The 19,210-nt window shown below is 38.1% G+C and overlaps 2 protein-coding genes across 3 annotated transcripts in view; both read right to left on the minus strand.

Annotated features, from left to right (window-relative positions):
* Positions 1-14,984, minus strand: part of LOC145469680 (spectrin beta chain, non-erythrocytic 1-like) — a 33,389-nt gene extending 18,405 nt beyond the window's left edge. Inside the window, exons 1-17 of one of the 2 annotated variants that reach the window (XM_081453435.1) lie at positions 14,740-14,984; positions 9,606-9,735; positions 8,097-8,248; positions 7,789-7,869; positions 7,022-7,114; positions 6,665-6,753; positions 6,473-6,553; positions 5,948-6,063; positions 3,723-3,835; positions 3,438-3,625; positions 3,046-3,163; positions 2,355-2,419; positions 2,083-2,125; positions 1,873-1,998; positions 1,662-1,750; positions 1,290-1,428; positions 1,012-1,174 (exon numbers count right to left, since the gene is read on the minus strand). In XM_081453435.1, the coding sequence (XP_081309561.1) occupies positions 1,012-1,174; positions 1,290-1,428; positions 1,662-1,750; positions 1,873-1,998; positions 2,083-2,125; positions 2,355-2,419; positions 3,046-3,163; positions 3,438-3,625; positions 3,723-3,835; positions 5,948-6,063; positions 6,473-6,553; positions 6,665-6,753; positions 7,022-7,114; positions 7,789-7,869; positions 8,097-8,248; positions 9,606-9,735; positions 14,740-14,859 (1,906 nt within the window). In that variant the 5' untranslated portion in view covers positions 14,860-14,984. Of the gene's footprint in view, positions 1-1,011; positions 1,175-1,289; positions 1,429-1,661; positions 1,751-1,872; positions 1,999-2,082; positions 2,126-2,354; positions 2,420-3,045; positions 3,164-3,437; positions 3,626-3,722; positions 3,836-5,947; positions 6,064-6,472; positions 6,554-6,664; positions 6,754-7,021; positions 7,115-7,788; positions 7,870-8,096; positions 8,249-9,605; positions 9,736-10,056; positions 10,402-14,739 lie in introns of those variants that run through there. The other variant, XM_081453436.1, reaches the window with a different exon arrangement.
* Positions 14,985-16,396: 1,412 nt separating this feature from the next.
* Positions 16,397-19,195, minus strand: LOC145469749 (ribitol 5-phosphate transferase FKRP-like). Its single transcript, XM_081453542.1, has one exon. It carries the CDS (start codon positions 19,071-19,073, stop codon positions 17,430-17,432), a length of 1,644 nt encoding a protein of 547 aa, XP_081309668.1. The 5' UTR covers positions 19,074-19,195; the 3' UTR covers positions 16,397-17,429.
* Positions 19,196-19,210: the final 15 nt, after the last annotated feature.

The following is a 19,210-nucleotide window of genomic DNA, read 5'->3' on the forward strand; positions in this document are numbered from 1 at the left end:
TACCTAGGTAAACATTTTCCAGGTGTAAACGCCAACTGATACTTTGGTAAACGCCACAAAAGACAAAAGAAATTTAACCGAGGTAAAAGTTGTAATTACCCTGTGATGAGGCATGGTTACAGTTGGTAACCAAGGTCAAGATGACAGATACATCCGCTTGTGGCGGCGTAATATTTCACCTCTCGCAGTGAGCAGATTGTGCTATTGTCGACAAAGCGTTTCTTTTCCAGTTTTCACTAGGTGATCATGGCAGATAACGTGGAAAGATTGGATCGATCTTCTTACAGCGAACAATCCGTCACATAAAAGAGAGCATTGTATTTTTCATTCTCAGTATTATTTACAACTTTCTCTAGACAAACTTCGATCCTATGTTGTGTAATTATTGTAGATATATTTTGCCACCAGGGAGGATGCTGCAGATACAACGTATCCATGCATACTCTGGGTATGATCAAGCAGCTGAATTTTCGCAGCAATTTTAGGAAATGAGGTCCTCGCCTATGAAAATGATGGCACCTCAATTTGCTCCTGTTCCACTGCGGTGGGATCCTCCTCCAAGTTCGATTTCATGACGTTGATAATACAGCACGCGCAAATGTTGAAAGATCAACTTGAGTTATTTGAGCCGGTATAAACACTGGACGAATGTACCAAGGTTAAGTAACTTGACCTTAGTAACTGTTTACCTTGGTAAAAGCTCAAATGTAAACACAGCATAAATTTTTCATATCAATATTGCATTGCTGTTCAAACAGGTTAGAAGTCAGATTCTGCCATGAATCAATGTTAAGGCATTGAAGCCTGGCCTGAATTTCAGCCAACACCTTGAGTTGTACTCTCCAGAAAAGACATCAAAACAGTGACATGATGTCACGCAATGTTTTCAGATGTTTATTTGGGAATGTGTGACTCAGGGAGATGGAAATTCAAGCCATGCATCAAACCAGAACATAACCTACGAGGCCGCAAAACCTCGCCGGCAACAACACAACATGGTTGTCTACATACCATCCTCTTCATTGTCGAGGTGTAAGAATATTTCAGCCTGCTCGTTAACAGACTTGACACGGTCTGCTTGTGCAGCAATATCTGCTTCTACTAAGCTGTGTTTCTGTAACAGATCTTCCACACCGAGCAAATGTTTACCATAGTCCTCAGACAAAAGGCCCATCTGCAATTGCAAAGAAATTTTGCAAAATTACGTAGAGAAAACAGACACCAAACCATTCATTAAAATAAAAAAATAACCATCCACAGTCTGACTCAGTAACTATTTGTACAAATACCTTAATCTCATCCATCCAGTCAATGGTGTTGATCATTTCCTGGAAGCAACGTTGCAATTTCATGCTCTTCTCCAGTCGAGAACGGCGACATTTGAGTAACTCCAAGAGCTGCTCCCACAGCTGTAGAATCAGGTCTTTCCTGCAAAAAAAAGCACAAGAAAGTTATTACCAAACAAAACACTTCCACAATTGGCATTTAACATCTGATCTGATACGCTTACATGTACGTTGAAGTTGAATGATTTTACGCCTATATGTCCATGGCAGTGAGACAAACTAACAAACATCAAAAATAAAGATTACAAAGTTCTTGTACCACAAATATACATAGTAACACCTAACATGAGATGTAAACAAAACTGCTGAACAAACCTCTGTTGAATTCTATCAGATTCATGGAAGTTTTCCCTCTGTAATTCATCTGCAACTTGAACAATGGCTTTGATACGTTCTTCATAAGCCTGAAATAACACACACCAATATCAATTCTGAGCTTTTACCACCAACGTCTTAAGAGGACGGACATCTTTACTTCATGAGCTGGGCAACTCACAACTGAACCTCGCAATGTCAACTAGCTTACCATGATATCAGTTTCAATGGCTTCATGTTTCTTGGTTGCAGCTTCCACGGCAGCTATGTCATTGCCAAAGTTGTCTTGAGACACCAGGCGCTGGTTCTCATTCAGCCACGTCTCTCTCATGGCAGCCTGTAAGCATTAACAATCATGACCAATCAGTCAATCAATGTCTATCATTAGCTTTTGGAAAATTCATGTAAAACAACCACTAACCTTTCGGTCAAACTTTGCAGCAAGCATCTCAAGTCTTTCTTGTCTAAATTAAAAAGGTAATAATGATAATAATTAGTTAAGAGAAATTGGAAAACTAATAGGGACAGTACAATGACTGAAGAGGCACACAGGACAAATAGAAGTGATCAAATGCACAAAGACATAGGTTGTGTTACAGTACACAGAATGGGTGAAAAAGTTATGTACATAGGATTGACTAATGAGAAGAATCATGACAAGAAAGATTTCAAAGGCAGTAGATGTACATGTACCTCATCAGCTCCTCTCTCAATGCAAGTTCTCTCTCATGTTCGGCTCTTTCTAGCGACTCCCATGCCTAAGTTACAAACAAATCCAAAAGTATAAATCAACAGAAATTCTCCTTTGAACACCAATTACAGTTTCATGAAAGTACATAATTAAATATGTAATCTTGTGAAAAGCACTAACAAAATTAAGGAGTTTCTGTGCACTCCTCTGTTGAATCTAGTTTTTCTCCTTGACAGAACATGTTATAGTCTGGATCAACTTTTCCATGTTTCCTTTCGCATGGCACCATATATGACACCACGACATAAACCCTCTAAACCCAGATGAGAGGGTTGTCCAGTTTTGGAGCCTATCCCAGGCTTTCCATATATACTTCCTGCCCATCTTGATTCATTTAATACCCTTTGTCATAATTAATTTATCTCATTTTATTATATAAACACCAGTGAAATACCAGGATTTTTCCTTTTACTCAAAAATCATATCATCATCAGTATGTTTATATAATAAACAATATTACATGCCTGCTTGTGGATACGAATTTATCTTCATGTGTTCAACTCCATATCTCACTCATTTGCTGTGCTCACTCCTTAGATATCGAGTTGAACACTCGAAGATAACATTCGCATCCATGCGCAGGCATGTAATACCCTCTATGTTACACATGTAGTACTATTCCCCAATACATACTCTGTTGATATCACTCAGTGCCTTGCTCTCAGGAGGCGTGTACATCTTCTGATGATTGGCCCGCAATTTGCTCGTTAGAATAAACAGCTGGACTTCTAGATTGCCTTTTTCCACAAACCTGCAAGTTTCAGGAAAACATAGCCAATTCCAGCAGTTCACTGCGTGTTTGCTACATTATGCAGAATTGCATGGTTAGGAGAAGGGTTGAGTTTTGGAGTTTAACTCTCCCAGGAAGTCACTGACCGAAACAGCTTTTACATTACATTTTAATGTTACTGTAGTCAAAAGGGGTGCCCAACTGTAGACGTTTTATGATATTTGCCACTCCACCAATACTGTAAGGTAGTAAAAGTGTACATAGATTGTATATTTAAATGTTTCTAGCTTCCTACCTTGGAGGTTTTTCTTGAGTTCTGTACTGATTAAACTCCAACATCTGTTGCTGCACCCCAACAAGTGTGTTGGCAAACTTTCTGTCTGACAGCTTAACAATCGTAATTTGAATCCACTCCAGGAGATCAGTTGCTAGCCTCTCGTACTCTTCAATCAGCTCAGAATTTTCCTTGATGCGTTCTATCACCTGAAGTACAATCAAAAACACCATTTGAACTTGTACAAAGCACTTGGCACCTGTAAATCAAACCAACCCAGAACACTAGGTAATGTTAGAAATTTACCTTGCCAATTCTGCTGCCACTGACTTCCACTGTCTTCATCTTAGCAAAATAGTGATAGTAAGCAGCAACATACGTGATGACTGACTTCTCATCAGGAAAGTCAACGTTCACATCTAAAAAGCAAAATACAAGTCACGATCAAAACTACAGGCATGTTGATCATCAGAAACAAGTTTGTAATGTGCCATTTACCTGTTACATGTAGTTTGCGAACTGATCTTTGTATTTGCATTTATTTAGTTTTTGTGTTTTAAATTATTACACCAAAGCTCACATTATTTGTTGGTTCCATTATATGAACCTTGTTAAAGTGCACCTAACCCCAAAATTTTTTTTTCGCTAAAACAAATCTAGACTTTATTTGAAGCATTTGGGCAAAGAAATTTTTGAATTTGGTTGAATCCTCGATTTTCTATGCCCTTTCAAAGTCGCGATTAAGTGTTTCACGACCGCGTTTTAGGGAGTCTGGGGCGGCGGTACCTGATGACGTCTACCCAGGAACCAAACACAATAGCGCCTCAGTCAACTCACTGTATTTGCTCGAGAAAATAGAATGCAAAACTAATCGTTCCGATGTATTTTGGGACTACAACGTCCAAGTTTTGTCTCAGAATCATTTCTTTTTCGTCACTGGAGTCAGAGTTAAGTTTCGATTCGGAAGGCTCCGAAATAAACTTTGATCGAGCACGTTCGACAACTGTGAACTCACTGCTTAGAGCTTTGAGAGCAATTTACAATATTTCATGCGACGACGGGGAAGACGTCTTTGCGGACGAGCTGCTTGTATATTAGGAATGGAAAGCTAGATACGAAGTGGAGGAGCAGGCAAACGAACAGCAGGAAAGAAAACTCAAGGACTGCTTTGGATGGTAATTTCGTCAACTAAACGTAAGATTCCCACGCATGTTTATAGCCCGTTTACATTTGTCCTTACTGAGAATGTATTTTGTCAAGGTTCTGTTAAATCCAGTTTGTGTTTTACTTTCAGTTGAATACTTCATGTTTATAAATGCGACATACGTGTTGCAGTTTTCGAGACTTGATGACCTCCAAAACATTGGCTTCGATCGATTGAAAATCGTATTGTTTGGACCTGTATTTTTGAAGCTGCGGGAAGCAAGGCGGAAGGAAACATTTCATACAATTACTGATTTCACATTGTCACACGTTTTAAGTCATAACTCCAAATAACCAATGTAAATTGTTCTCAAAGTTTGCAGTGAAATTCGTCGGATAAGCGAAAATGATGTGTTCCCTAAGCGGTCCGCAGATAATGTTACGCGGTCATATTTTCGACGCTATTGCACAGAATCTTTGTCACACTGCTGATTTCCAAACCTTTGAAAAACTCTGTGAGTCTAACAATTTTGTTATCATGTAATTCTAGAGGATTAATCTTCGACTTTCATCTAAATCGAAAGAGAAATAAGTGTTGGTTAGCGGCGTACAGTTGCGATCTATTTACGTATCAGTATAACGCTTCTTGATCATGACCGGATCACACAACTTTGCCGGTTATGTTATAAATACTGCGGGATTGGAAGATATAGGTTGTCGGTGGTATTTCTACAAATTGCTGGTTAGCTTTAAGCAGAAAATTTATGAAAATAGCATTCGAAAGTCAGCGGAACAAATTCCAGTGAGAGTTCTTCAATGGTTCTCACAGATTCAGTTCGCTTGTTTCGGTTCGACAAAATCAACCATCGTTTACGTCTTTATTGCACCATTAGCCGATCATCGTCAGTAAATTGTACAGTATATCTTTCTTTAGATCTGGAATATTGCTGCAACAGCCGATAGCACCTCTGGAAGACGTTTCTGCGCACTTTTCGAATGTGTATTGCACCATCCTGAAGGAAATGAGAGGAAATGAGATATCCAACCTTCCTGGGTAGACATCACAAGAGCCGCTGGACCCATTCTCCTCAAACTCGGTCGTGAAACAAAATGGCGGTGTTTTGGAGCTATTTTCGAGATTTCGTCGTGGCACAGAAAATCGAGGATTTAACGGAATCCAAAAATTTTTTCGCAGAACTATTTCAAATAATAAGTAGATTCGTTCTAGTGAAAAAAAAGTTTTGGGGTTAGGTGCACTTTAACATTAACGTCAGCTAAACTGCTAAAGAGGGAGCTTCTGTTTGTTGCCTAGGACATTTGGCCAAGACAAATAAATTAAGGAAAGTTTGGCAGAGTTTAACAATATGATTCGTCATATTTCATCATACCTTCTGCTTCCAGCAGTTGTGGTATTTCAAGCTGTGTTTCTGCAACTTCAAATGCAAGATTCAAGTTCTTCTCGGGTTCAGCCTTTGTGAGCTTCTCGTATTCAATCAGGTCAGGTCTACAGACATCAACAAAAACAAGTCAGAAAATAAAATATCAGGTTATGAATCAGCTGCCTTTCTCAACTTCCTAGATCACTCTTATTCAAAGGGGCAACCAAATTAATTTCTCCCTCTTGTATCAGGACATCGTCAAGTGAAAGACAAAGAGAATAATTTAAGCAATTGATCAACTACATGCCGGGATGAAATTACTCAATTGACCATGGTTCACATTCTAGGGCAAGACACTTTCCTCAATAATTGGAATGAACAAATGCGGGGGGGGGGGGGGAAATAACCCTGCAACAGATTAGCATCCCATCCAGGGAGGGACAAAGAGAGAGAGAGGGTAGATTTACTCTTACAGAAGTTAAACCAGGATAAGCTTCCCCTGTATGCCTTTCATGTACACCTGCATACTCTTACCTGTGTCTGTGAATTAGTGCGCAGAATGCCAGTCCATCACGCCAGCTAGTGGTGAAGTTGGACACAGTGACATTTCGGTACCTACACATGAAAATTTAAATTGTTAGGGCATTAGACTGTAAAACTTCTTGGACAATACATGCAAGTACAGTGTGTAACACAACTGAAAAAGAACCACCATTGGGCACGTACCCGACAGTCTTAGATTGAACCCAGAGCAACAATGCATCTTTCGCGGATCTCTTCTCCTTTGTTTCTCCTTCAATGGTGATATCTTGAATCTAGAAACAAAATTGAACATCAGTTGCAAAACAAAACATAATGGGCCAACTATGTACTAAAGCAATAGGCAATCAAGAGTTTATTACAGCTTCAATTTATGCCAATGGTTAATGAAAGTGATATGCTCTGAACTAAGGAATCTTGCTATTAGTTTGCTGAAGCTGCAACCTCGAACTTTATATTTTCATGGATTTGGGATAATCAAAATCATAATGGTATTCGTTTTGTTTAAAGTATCATTAAGTTACGGTGAGAATTTATTGTTACCTGGAATCGAAGGATGATTGTCCATATCAGACCAAGAGTAATCTTGTTATTTCCATCAACGATGTCATGAGCACCAATATTCTCCAAATGGACCTAAGAATCCCAAAACAAAACAAAACAAAACAAACCAAAAACTTAGGACTGACTACATTTCCACATCGATCACTGACATAAAAAGGTAGTACTTAGTATCCATCTATTATTAGGGGTGGTGAATAGCTAGGCTAGTATGAGACTTTGTGAGAAGGCAAGACTAGCATTTTTTTTTTTACAAGCCAGAGACATTTTCACATTATGGAATGTGAGACCAAGACATCAATGATATTGTTTTAAATATGACTGAGAGATGTTCCTAAAAACTTCGAGACATTTATATCTCATTTATAAAACTTGTAAACAAAAAACATTACGACTTCAAGCCTTTCTTGGCCTTACAAAAAATTGACACTCCCGAGACAGCAAAACCACTAATTAAAAACAACAACACTGAGACCCATGAACTTTTTTTAAAAAATTGTGAGATTATTAATCCCAGTTTAAGTTCTCAAGGTGTGTAGTCTTACAACAAATCCAAGCAAGCAACAGATAACAGTGAGAACATGGGATAACCCTTGTCATCGTAACAAAATCTTACGGATCAAGCATCAAATTTTCACAAGAGAAGAAGAGATCTTAACAGCAAACTTAACACAAGCAGTATGGAGAATTTTGGTGTTGAACCTGCAAACAAAAAATGCTTCATCAAAGAAAGAACTTAATCTGCTTACCTGTTTTTGTTTCAAGAATGTCAAAGCTTTGTCTACATTTTCAAGTTGGTGAATTCTCATTCTCCCTTTGGATGGTTTAGGCTATACATGTGAAAAAAAAATGAGCGAGAAAAAGTAAGCATTTAAATAGATAATAAGTATTCTGGGTTTATATTTTCAGCGACTGTGGAAAAAATAACACTTTTTAAAGACTGAAGATAACAATGATGCATAGAAATTAAGAAGAATCCTTGATACTCCTAAAATAATCCAAAAAAAGTACTGTTTGTTAATAATTGCTAGACATTATTAAATGTGCAGGCTCTTACCAGTTTTTCTCCAGAGAGAATCTCAAGAAGTAGAATGAGCTTTTTTCCATCTTGCAGATCATGGTACATATCATTTACCCTGGCTCCAACCCGTTGAAGATGTGAGTTAATCCATTTTGTGAATGTCTTACGTTGAACTTTTTCTCTTTCATCTGCAAATAATCAAAGGAATAAATTTACACAGAACTGTCTAAACGCAAATAAAATACTTGAAATAATGTTATCTAATCTAAGATAATCCCACCATCATAACATGGTAATGATTCTGTATCCCCTCCCCTCAAAGAAACACTGACATACAGTAGGTACCAAAGCCTGCACTTAAGTGTAGGCTCACGTTTATTAAGCTGTTAAAATTCAACTTACAGGTACATTAGGCCACTGGCTAATCTTAAATGCAGTACTATAATATAGTCAGAATTTCCAAGAAGCAAGATGACTGTTCAAACTTAATCAAATAAATAAATAAATACTTTTACAATTCATCGTCAAAATTTTGTGTAAAATAATTAGCAACGCAGGTACGGCAGAAAATACAATTAATATATGACAAGGTTATTGAAATGTACATCTGATTTATTTCGTCACCTGAGGTGTGGGAAATTCCAAACGATGTAAACAAGTTTATGTGTACCTATCTTTGTAGTTAAATCGTTGGAAGCAAGGCAAGCAATATTGGATCCGATCTTCGGTTCGAATACCACGAAACGGAAAGATAAGTTTCATTAGGAAAGAACAACATCACCTCATCATTTTTTCGTTGTTCTTGAGGAACACTTTTTATATTCTAATGATAAAACAATGAACACGGAATTTTCTTTATTGTGAGTGAAAACATGCAAGCAAATAACTAGTAAACAACCGCAGTATTAGACCTATTTCGTTCTTAGTTACCTGCAAATTATCAATTTGCACGCTGGTCAAAAGATCACGCAATTTTCACGTCGGAACCCCACCTATCACCTTAATTAAAATTCGACTTAAATATTGCGACTTTTACCAGACAATCCCGCTTCGATATCTATTTAATTCGTTTCAGGTTCTGTCTGGGTAAGAGGGAAATATTCGAGATGTGATAAGCGGTAAACCTGTCTGGCAAAAAGTTGATGGCTCAATCAACTCGGTTCCTCGGCATGCGGCGAAAACCAAAACACGATCGAAGCAAAACAATAAAGTCGGGTGCAGGAAAAGCTTATTAATTTCCTCCATCTTAGAATGTCTTCGTACCTCAAAGCTATTTCACATGAGCAATTAAACGTATCGAGCCAAGACATACGATAACCGATCAAAACTGACATTGCTTGAAGCCATAAAACTCAATATGTACAAAGTGATCGCTATACGAAGATAATAAATTATTTACATTTTATCTTCAGTTAAGACTGAATAAAACATGCCGCTCACATGCAAGTACACATGCTTATCATTAGCAGAGATGCGTTTATGAGCTACGTGTTCGCCATTTTCCAACCGTGATTACACATGGCAGACAACAATAGAATCACGAACCTGCTAGAACTTTGATTCGTGATCTTTCGAAGAGTCTCGCCGAACTCTGTTGTTCCATCCACTGATCTTCTTCGGAGTCCCTATAGTCTGCTGAAACCTCACCCATTGTTCCCATAGACTGGATAAAAGCCTGGAACATGAGAGAGTATAATAATAAGTACTTCGTTTCTTCTTAAACCCAAATTTAGAGGAGAAGAACATTAGGAAAGCTAATTCAAGCGAGGCACGAAGGGGTGCGAACGCGATGTAAACCCTTTCGATCTTTCGGCCTAAAATGAAGCTAAACGTACAAAGATTTCGCAGCGAAACAATACTGCCTTTCTAGGACAGATCAACTTAAAACTCCGCTTCTTTCTCGGTGGTATATTTGCTTGATTTCTGTAGTATTTGTCACGGTAACCACTCGACGAACTGAACCTACAATTGATGTGAACCAATTCAACACAAATACCTAGCGCCTCTTTTGATCAAATCCCGCGACCCTGTCGAATACCGTCCACGAAATCTGAGGTAGCCAGCTTCTTTTTGAATTAAAGAGGACGCTTTAACATCGTACATAAACTTTCACGAGGAAAACAAACGGAGAATGCAAAAACTGACTTAACTACTGGGCACCGCAGCGCATTCCACGTGACACCTTTTAGCTTCCCCGCCCTACCAGAAATGGGCGATAGCCAATCAGAAAGCGTCTAATAAAACAACCAGCCAATGGAGTTGCTTTTTATAGCTCGTGAGTCACGAGCTCTTTGAGAATACATTATGCCCGGGAAATACAAGCTAACAGCAATGAAATTAACACCAACGGAGCAATTTCTTTTCAATTTTACAGCAATTTCTCACCATTTACGAAGGCGGTAAGTTTGTTTGTTTTTAGAGAACAATTTTAATCCACAGTGAGAGTGATAAATTTCTTATTATTCACCTAAATAGCTTTTAAAGCAGACCACAATAACCTTTTGACCTTTTATTAATAAAATATTCTGTTTACTGTAAAATAGCATTTTCTTACATATATTAGGCTTATATTGACTTTGATATAAGCTCAAGCACCAAAAATTTCTTGGATTAGCTTGCTCTATTTGACGATAGCAACTTTCTGCTCATAATATAATGCTGCTCTGCAATGTGCAAAAGATCAGACATGTACAAATGCATGCATTTCCAAAAAGTTTTGCAAAAATATTTAGACATGCCTGCATAAGCTTAAACTTAGTTTTCCAAACAGTTGCAAACGTCTGTAAATTTGATCATGTTTAACTTAGTTAAATCAGAGATGCATACTGTACACAATGTTGTAGTTACAGGTGTACAGAACTACATGTGTTAGCAAGATGCATTCCTTTGATGGAAAAATATGAAATCTCTGAATCTGATTCTTTTCCATGTAAATCCAACTACACCACCGATATCTCCATAACAGAAACAAAGATTTTGGCCAAGGTTGCAAGGACCTGTCAAAATCAACCATCCAAAAATCATGACTGGTTTTATACCAGAATACTAATCTCTTGGATATATTTCACATCCATTCATAGCAATCATAGAAATCCAACAAGAATTTAACAACTGCTGATGCAAATCAACAAATAATTATAAATTTATTGTCCTTGGCAAGCAGATTGTGCTAGAGAAAAATTATAGAGCACTTTGGTTGCCAACTACATGTACATGTATATAGTGTTATATGTAGCAATACAAGATTGTGTCTTGCAGAATTTTAGTGAATCATAGTCAAATCACTCTGGTCACACCGTCTCAGATTTTTTCCATGCTGTTACATGTGTCAGGTCACAGTTTCTTTTGCAAGGCCAAGAAAGCCTGGAATTCGCAGAAAAGTTATTGTCTGGCCAGTACTACATTTGGGAAAACTAATTACAAAGATCAATTTTTTTGTTTGTGGAGAAGATAAGAAAGAACTCTACTCTACAAGTGTTTCGAATAAAATAATATTTAAATTTAACCAAAAGTTGAGACAAAAGAGGCAATTGCTTGAGAGTAGTTGATGTCTGATCAGTACTGGTGGCAAAATGCAAAAATGTTGAATCATAACCATGCACATGCAATGTTTTGAAAAAACTTGAATTCCAGCTTATCCTAGCTTCAGACAAGCAGCTCTCAAATATTGCTTGACCCTGGGCAAGTCTTTGTTTACTTTGTTTAAATTAATTAAGTTGGCAGATGACTTGCCTGGGCCCTGGTCCATAAGGCGAGTGAGAATGAAGTTACTTGCCTGGCAGGACAATCTGCTTGCCCCAGATGACAAGCCCTGGTACAGGTGAAAATTATGAGACCGTACATAGAGTAATCAGTTACTTGAACTCAAATACACATTTACACGTTTACAGTGTAAACCTTCAATACCAATTAGTTTCAAAAGAAATTGCTTCCTAAGAAATTGATTCCTAAGATATTGCATGTTTCGTGCATACGCACTATGTAGCAATTTACATGCAACACATCTAAGACAGTAGGAGATCCTTAGCCTAGCCTCAAACTTTTTGGCAAACAAGTGAGGCCTGCCTGAAGGGCTGTAAAAAAGTCAATCAGGATCTTTTCAATTAGGCTGCCACCAAGTTTATAAATGGGAAGATTTTTTGTTTCTGTTTGTTTTTTGAAGGGGAAAGTAAAATACTGCTTTAATACCAAGGAAGAGAATTTAACCATGGACATTGCTTCAGCCTTAATTTTTTTCTGGCTAATGAGCCCTGCAAACAGCTGTACTATTATGCATGAGCAAGTAGCTATTAATAATATTTGCACAACAAGCTACTACAGTTAAAATCATAATTTTTCATAATTATTAAATGGATAATGTGACAGATTAAAATAATGAACACTTAATGCCCTACGATCAAGAATTTGTCTTGATGTTCATGAAAACAAGTGGCAGCATTCCTTGCAAACGATCAAACAAAACTCGACTTCTCTTATGTGCAAAATGTTGAAAAGCTTTGAGATGTCAGGTATTCAACTTTGACTCCAGACACATAATGATATGTAAAAATCCAGCTTCTTGTCATTTGCAGTAGTCAACAAACTGAAGCAAATATGTGCAATGATGTATGACATGATTTAACATCAAAACAAGTTATTTTCTTGTCATTGACAATGACATGTGTCTGAAAAATGAAAACCACTTATTAGGGGGGGGGGGGGGTCCTCTCTTTTAAACCCTTCTCACAAAATTTTGCTGAATCATCATATTTTCACAACAACCTCAAATGTCATTTATAACAATGAGAAAGGGGAATTTTCATTTTGCAATTTGGTACTGAAAGGCTTAAAAGTTGATGAGATTGCAAATATTTATTCTTGACCTACATGTAGACATAGATTCCAGTTATTGGCGGCTGATTGGGCAATTTTGACTCAAACGATTTAGGTCTGTGGGCAACTTGCTCATATTGCTACCTAGAAATGTGACCTTCACCTTCGTTAAAAATATTTTGCAAATAATACTTGCAATTGTGGCGAATTGTTTGCATCTGCATTATACAGTTCTTCCACTTTGACTCAAAATATGGGGAAGTTAACATTGACAGGTCTAGTCAAAACATTTCACTGCTTCTGTAAGAACTCTTTTGCAGGTTTTAAATCATTAATATCATCATGGATTGCTCCAAAACTGCTCATCATTTGTTACAAATACACTACTGCAATGAAACTATACCACAAAACTTTCGCACTTCAGGTAACAATACAAAGCTGTAGATATGCACCACATAAACAACCGTAAACAATATTTCACGATAATGTTTTCTACACTTTTGCGTGAATTTAAAATGTTACTTTAGAATCTCATCATTTGAATTGACTGCTGCGATCTCTGCTGGAAATTGTTCGAAAGTGTGTGATTTGCGTGAGGAAACATAAAGCTCAAGGAACCCAACAAAATGCCCTTCTCGATCAAGTCTTCGATTCGACGTAAATCATATATTCAGCCGCAGTTTGTGAATGCAACATGAATTGTCTTATGGATCGTATTGAACCCTAATTTTCATAAAGCAGAAACATAAGGAATCCTTCGTATTACTACAGAAAGATACGGAAAACAAAGAGTAAACGCACGTTTTAACTAAAAAGTCGCATTTTACGACGTTGATTTCGATGACAAGCAACAATCAAGAATCATGGGACGCGCCGACCGACTCAATGAATGGGCGGGTTGAAAGCGTGGAAATTTGCATCAACGCTATTTGTATTGATAATATTCCAGCAAGGAACGATCAAACGCATAAAACTTCATCCAACGGCCATATTCACTGTGTGAAGAACACGTTTGACTGGCGTTTAACGTGTGATGGTCGCGATCACTGAAACGTGGTCAACTTTGACTGTGAACATGTTTCGAAAGCATGAAGTACTCCCTCATGCAACCACCAAGCCATTTGTTGTTTCACAAGTTATTTTATGGCATCATGTTAGCAAACTATGAATCGAAGGACGTTCAGATACAACTTTGATTTACAGTAACAAGCTCGATCGTTTTACACAGATTCTCGAAATGCCAGCATGTTCGACCGTGTTTGCATTCGATTCTGACCACGTCTCGATGTAGCCTTTTAATAATTGGAAACTTGCTGCTTGAACCGACTTAGGTTCGTGTTTGCATGCATCTTCAACGCAAACTTGAGAGCAAATAATTAAAAACTGCATAGAATTGGAAACGATAGAATCGAACATACAAAGAATTCTTCGAAACGAAAACACATGCGAGACAAATGAAAGTTATATGCAAGCTTGGATTCGTAAGCTTATATTGCCGTCAGCCAGCTTGCAGACTTTGACTTTAAATAAGTAATTTCAATATATACTCATCGTGGCTTCAATCCATAAATCCATACCTAGAGATTGATTTAATTTTTACGTTGCATTCAGGTTTCGCTTGATAACCAAGAACTCAACAATCGAAGGAGTGATCATTCGGTTCGCACATTTTAGAAGCAAGCTCATCTTTCGTCACGCACTAATACAAGTGACATTTCAAACATTCAGCCCACATAAGACCTTTCCTGGGGAAAAAAAACTATTGCCGATTCGTCTCAAATAAAGCCCTTACCCTAACGAATACCTCGCTTAGTAGGTCGTTGATTTATGAAAAGCCGATCTTTGAAAAAAATCAAGTTAAACGCACCTTCATGACGTCTGCATCTCGCTCCTCCATCTTTGTCGAGAGTGGTTCAAGTCTATGGCGACTTACTTCTAACAGATCAGTGCTGGCCGCATCAAGCGGGTGTTTTACATCAACAGACATGATTGTATTGCCCCAATCGACCGCGCAGTTCGCTGTAGTTTCACGGCTAAAGCGGGCGCTTCAAGGAACGCGACAATCGAATCCTTGATCAAAAGCACTGTGAGACGCCCAAAAACTGGGCCGGGACTCGCTCGCTTGATATTCAATATTCCTGCATATATTATCTATTCTCAGAGGGCCAATCAGGAACGCGAGTGGTCACGAAAAAGATCGGGTCAATCGTCCAGAACATTCAACGGTTTTGTTCCAATCACACGCTGGCATTTTAGATCGCGGGAAACGGCCTTTGGATAAAACAGAAAACAAAGCAATTCCCCTTTGGGAAATCGATTAATTCTCAATTGAAACCTAAAACATACTTAATTTTCTCATGACAATAAATTTATTTAGCTTCAATCTGGGTTTCTTGGATATTTGACAATTTGAGGAAAAATTCTGCCCACATGTTTTTCAGGGATGCAACAGAAATGTTCAAATTTTCACAAATTTATTGATATGTTAGCTTTAGAATCATAAGAGTATTGTCTCACAGTGATCTCGTGGAAACATTTGCATATACCAGGGGGTATAACTCAGGTTTTCAAGTGACAATGATGATTATTAAAATGGAGACAAAAATCAAAACCCCCCAAAAATCTTGGGCTTGGAACAAACCCTCCCCCCCCCCCCCCAAAAAAAAAAACAACAACAACAACAATCCCTGGACCAAAAATTAACCCCAAGAAAATGCTCTTTCCACATGGTGGAGGAACTAAAAAAAAGACCTTGACTGGAACAAATTGGGCAGGTGACCCTTAAACTAGCCTGCATCGCAGACAGAAATTTCCCCATGATAGGTTGCATCTGTGACACAGGCTACCCCTGATGTGCATCTGGTGTCACATTCTAAAATAATATCTAATGGTACTTTTTTGAGTGGACAGTCTTGAAATATTGGATTTGTGGTCAGGAACTTATGTCCTTGAAAAGTCCGTGAGTTTTTAGTCCAAATTAAAAGAGGGTATGAACCATGTCCCTGCAAACTACTCTTGCAAAGACACTTATAGAACAACCACAGAATCTGGGGGGGGGGGGAGGGGGGCTCCGGTACAAACAGAACAGGGGTGCTTGTCATACCTTTTAGGGGTTAAAAAAGTGGTTTTGATACTTTCTGTGGTGTTGAGCCTCAAAAGGTACAGCAAGAACATTTTGGTACCTTTTAGGGTACTGATCCAAAATATATGATAGGAGATGATGTGTTGTTTAATAGTACCCTTTTAGGGGTGAAAAACATTTCAAGCCATGCCCATAAAACAGGACTTGGTACCTCATAGGGGTTCATTTCAAAAGCACCCTTCTGTAACAGTGTTGTATTTAGCTTTGGCTCTTTGGCTTATGATACAGATATAAGCATACAGAGTACTTTCTTCATATTTTATACTAACAAGACACAAAATTTTTTGGAATAAATCATAAACAAAAGTGAACGCTGGGGAGTGTGTGATTTGTAGATGTAGCAGAAATTAAGGCAAAGTCACTGAAAAACCAAACTGGATAATACAGTTTAAAATATTTATTTATGATTTTTATAAGAAGCGTCCTTACTGCATGCAAAAGAGCATTCCAAGAAGTACTTCACTGAGTTATTTCAGCCAACAACAGACCAGTTTCTTGTAGCAATAATCTCTTTATACATTGAAAATAAGTATAGAGTCAGTCATTAGGGATGCTGGAAGAAAGCAGTAATAATGTTATTCAAGGTTAAATAATGAATGGCAGAGTCCTTTTACATTTACAATAATTGTAATATTATGAAATATCAATAAAATAGAAATTAATTATTTTGGAAAATTTAAAAAGATCTCTATACATCACACTTACACAGAAAATCATAAACAATATTACAAGTTCACGAATATAGTATGATCCTTGATTTATTTATACTTACATGTTTAAAATCCTAGCTAAACTATTTATAAAGCAAACTTCATATTTTGAAAAATCATCTTAGTCAAAGTATTAAATTATCAGACAGAGCATGCAAACAGAAGACATTAAAGTGAGAGATCTTGAGTAGCATCTAGAAAGTTGGATAAGTACAGCATAGGAATTCATAAGCCTCATGGCTCAAAAAAGCCAATGCTTCCATGATTGGCAGAATCTATGAACAGGAATATCGCTTGGTTAACACCCCTTAGATAACTTTTGGTCCATTCTAGGCCACATGTACGTCCAGCATTTTGACAGATCACCTTTGGCTAACACTAAACCATATATTAACTTCAAGTTGATAAATGTAAATTAACCAGCAAAGTGAATTATTTTGTAAAGCTGATGTTTTGCATTAGCCCTTCATCAGAGCACAGAGTTGTCATCGTCACATCTAGGGTCCCTCATGCTCTTAGGGGTGGGGAGAAGAGTGACCCTGGGAATGAGATGGGTTGTTTAATAATATACTTTACTGGAACTCAGATCATTTAATCCCAAGGCTAATGCATTTACCTTGAGGGCATGGATCGAAGCATTAAGAAGTAGATAAAGGGCCATGTCACGCAACGTGTGTCACATAACATGACTCTTCTGGAAAAAAATCAAGACTTGCTGGTGGGTTTCTTCTTTAGCTTTGATGGGTTTGGATACTGAGGATTTTCAACAACTCCTTTACCAAACTTGAACTCCAGAAATTCCCGAACATTGTTGGGAGCTGATGCTTTGATTCCAATAAAGTCAATTGTCCCTAGAGGCTTCAAATAATGTGCAGGAAATTCCCTGTCTTGTCTGTGAGTTTCAAACCATGTCTTCTTTGTCATAATTCCATCTTTTTCGAAGAAAGGAAAAATATCAACATGCAAATGATTGTATTGGCTGTACTGAATCCTAAAAAACTCTCCTTCAGTTGCTTTCTCCCAAGTGAAGCCTTGATTGTCGACAAATGATTTTCCATCATTGGACTGTTTTTCTGCATCAACAAGATATGAGCACTTGCTGATTTCATGCTGATAAATGCCAATATCAACATCATAGTCCCAGGGAATGACATCACCATAACGAGCAGCACCTAACAGACTGCCGCCCTCCAGCCAATAGCTAACACCTGCCTTGTTTAGAATGTTGAAGAGGTAACGTGCTGTTTCTCGCAGGTTTTCAAGGCAGCAAGGTGGTGTCCATCGCGACATGTAAAGATACTCAGGCATGTCTTGATGAACAGTACCAAAACAACGTCCTGTGTTTTTACTACAGCCATACCAGTCTACCTGCCCAGAGGGGAGAACGACTTTCTTGATACCTAATCTCTTGTGCATGTCAACTGTTCTTGTTTTAATATTGTTCTCATATTTCCATTTTGAGTGAGCATTGGTAAATAGCTTGAATCCCTGCGAGAAAGACACCTTGTGGAGTAGTTTTGTTTTAATATGGTGCAGCGATGCTTGAATAAACAAACTTTGAGGAAAAGGTCGCATGTAGGGTGTGCTAAGGCTGTGAAGAAATGCTGCTTTTAACAAAACCACTTGACTTGGGCCAACAGAATCACAAGTTCTGTAGTAACTCTGCGCCTGCTCTTCAGAAACTGAATACTCTAACGTCCAACGCTTGAGATCAAAAGCAACCTTGTTGCACTCGATAGCCTTTTTTGATTTCACAGGCACTGCAACAACTTTATACTGAGGTGTTAAACTAGATGAAGCTTTGAGTTCTTCAAGCATCATAATTGGCAAGCTTGCTGAGTCGAGTCGGACACTATCTGGCACAAACATGACGTAGGGTGTCGTGATATAATTCTCTGGCCTTCCAGATGATTGCTTTTGATCTGGAGATACTTCTCGTACAACCAGCTGAATTTTCCCATTCGGGAGATCTAATGGCGGGTAAGGTCTTCTGTGTGATATAATAACAATATGGACGTTTGGGAAGTATTCCTTGAAGGAACGAACCGTGCGGCCGATGTCATTTTCGAATACTTCAAATTCGAGCAAGACAATCGTCACTTCGTTTTCAAATTGCCAAGCTCTGTTTCCGCCGCGGAAGGCAATTTTGTTTTTAACTGCTGCTAATCGACTTTGTTCCGGCCACTCCCCGTTTATGTTCTGTACATGGGACACGTAGAACAAAATGATACAGTTACAGATGACAGCACAGACCAACGCTATCTGACACTTCGTGAAAGGCATCGAACGCCGCTTTGATCGAGTGTTCGAAAAGTTATGTCGCTGAGAACCGGGGTAAAAACCATGCATAAAGCCCGTATTTTCCTTGCAAACATGAATACTTGAAGTACTGTATCGTCGACTATTAGACAAATATTGATAGAATGCAATTTATCCGAACCCAAACAATATCTTTGGATGTTTTTCTTACCTCAGGCAACCCACTT

The sequence above is a fragment of the Orbicella franksi genome, chromosome 15 (assembly GCF_964199315.1).
Source record: "Orbicella franksi chromosome 15, jaOrbFran1.1, whole genome shotgun sequence".
Classification (NCBI taxonomy): Eukaryota; Metazoa; Cnidaria; class Anthozoa; order Scleractinia; family Merulinidae; genus Orbicella; species Orbicella franksi.

Coding starts and splice junctions, on each gene's coding strand:
- LOC145469749 (XM_081453542.1), bottom strand. CDS start 19,073: ATGCATGGTTTTTACCCCGGTTCTCAGCGACATAACTTTTCGAACACT.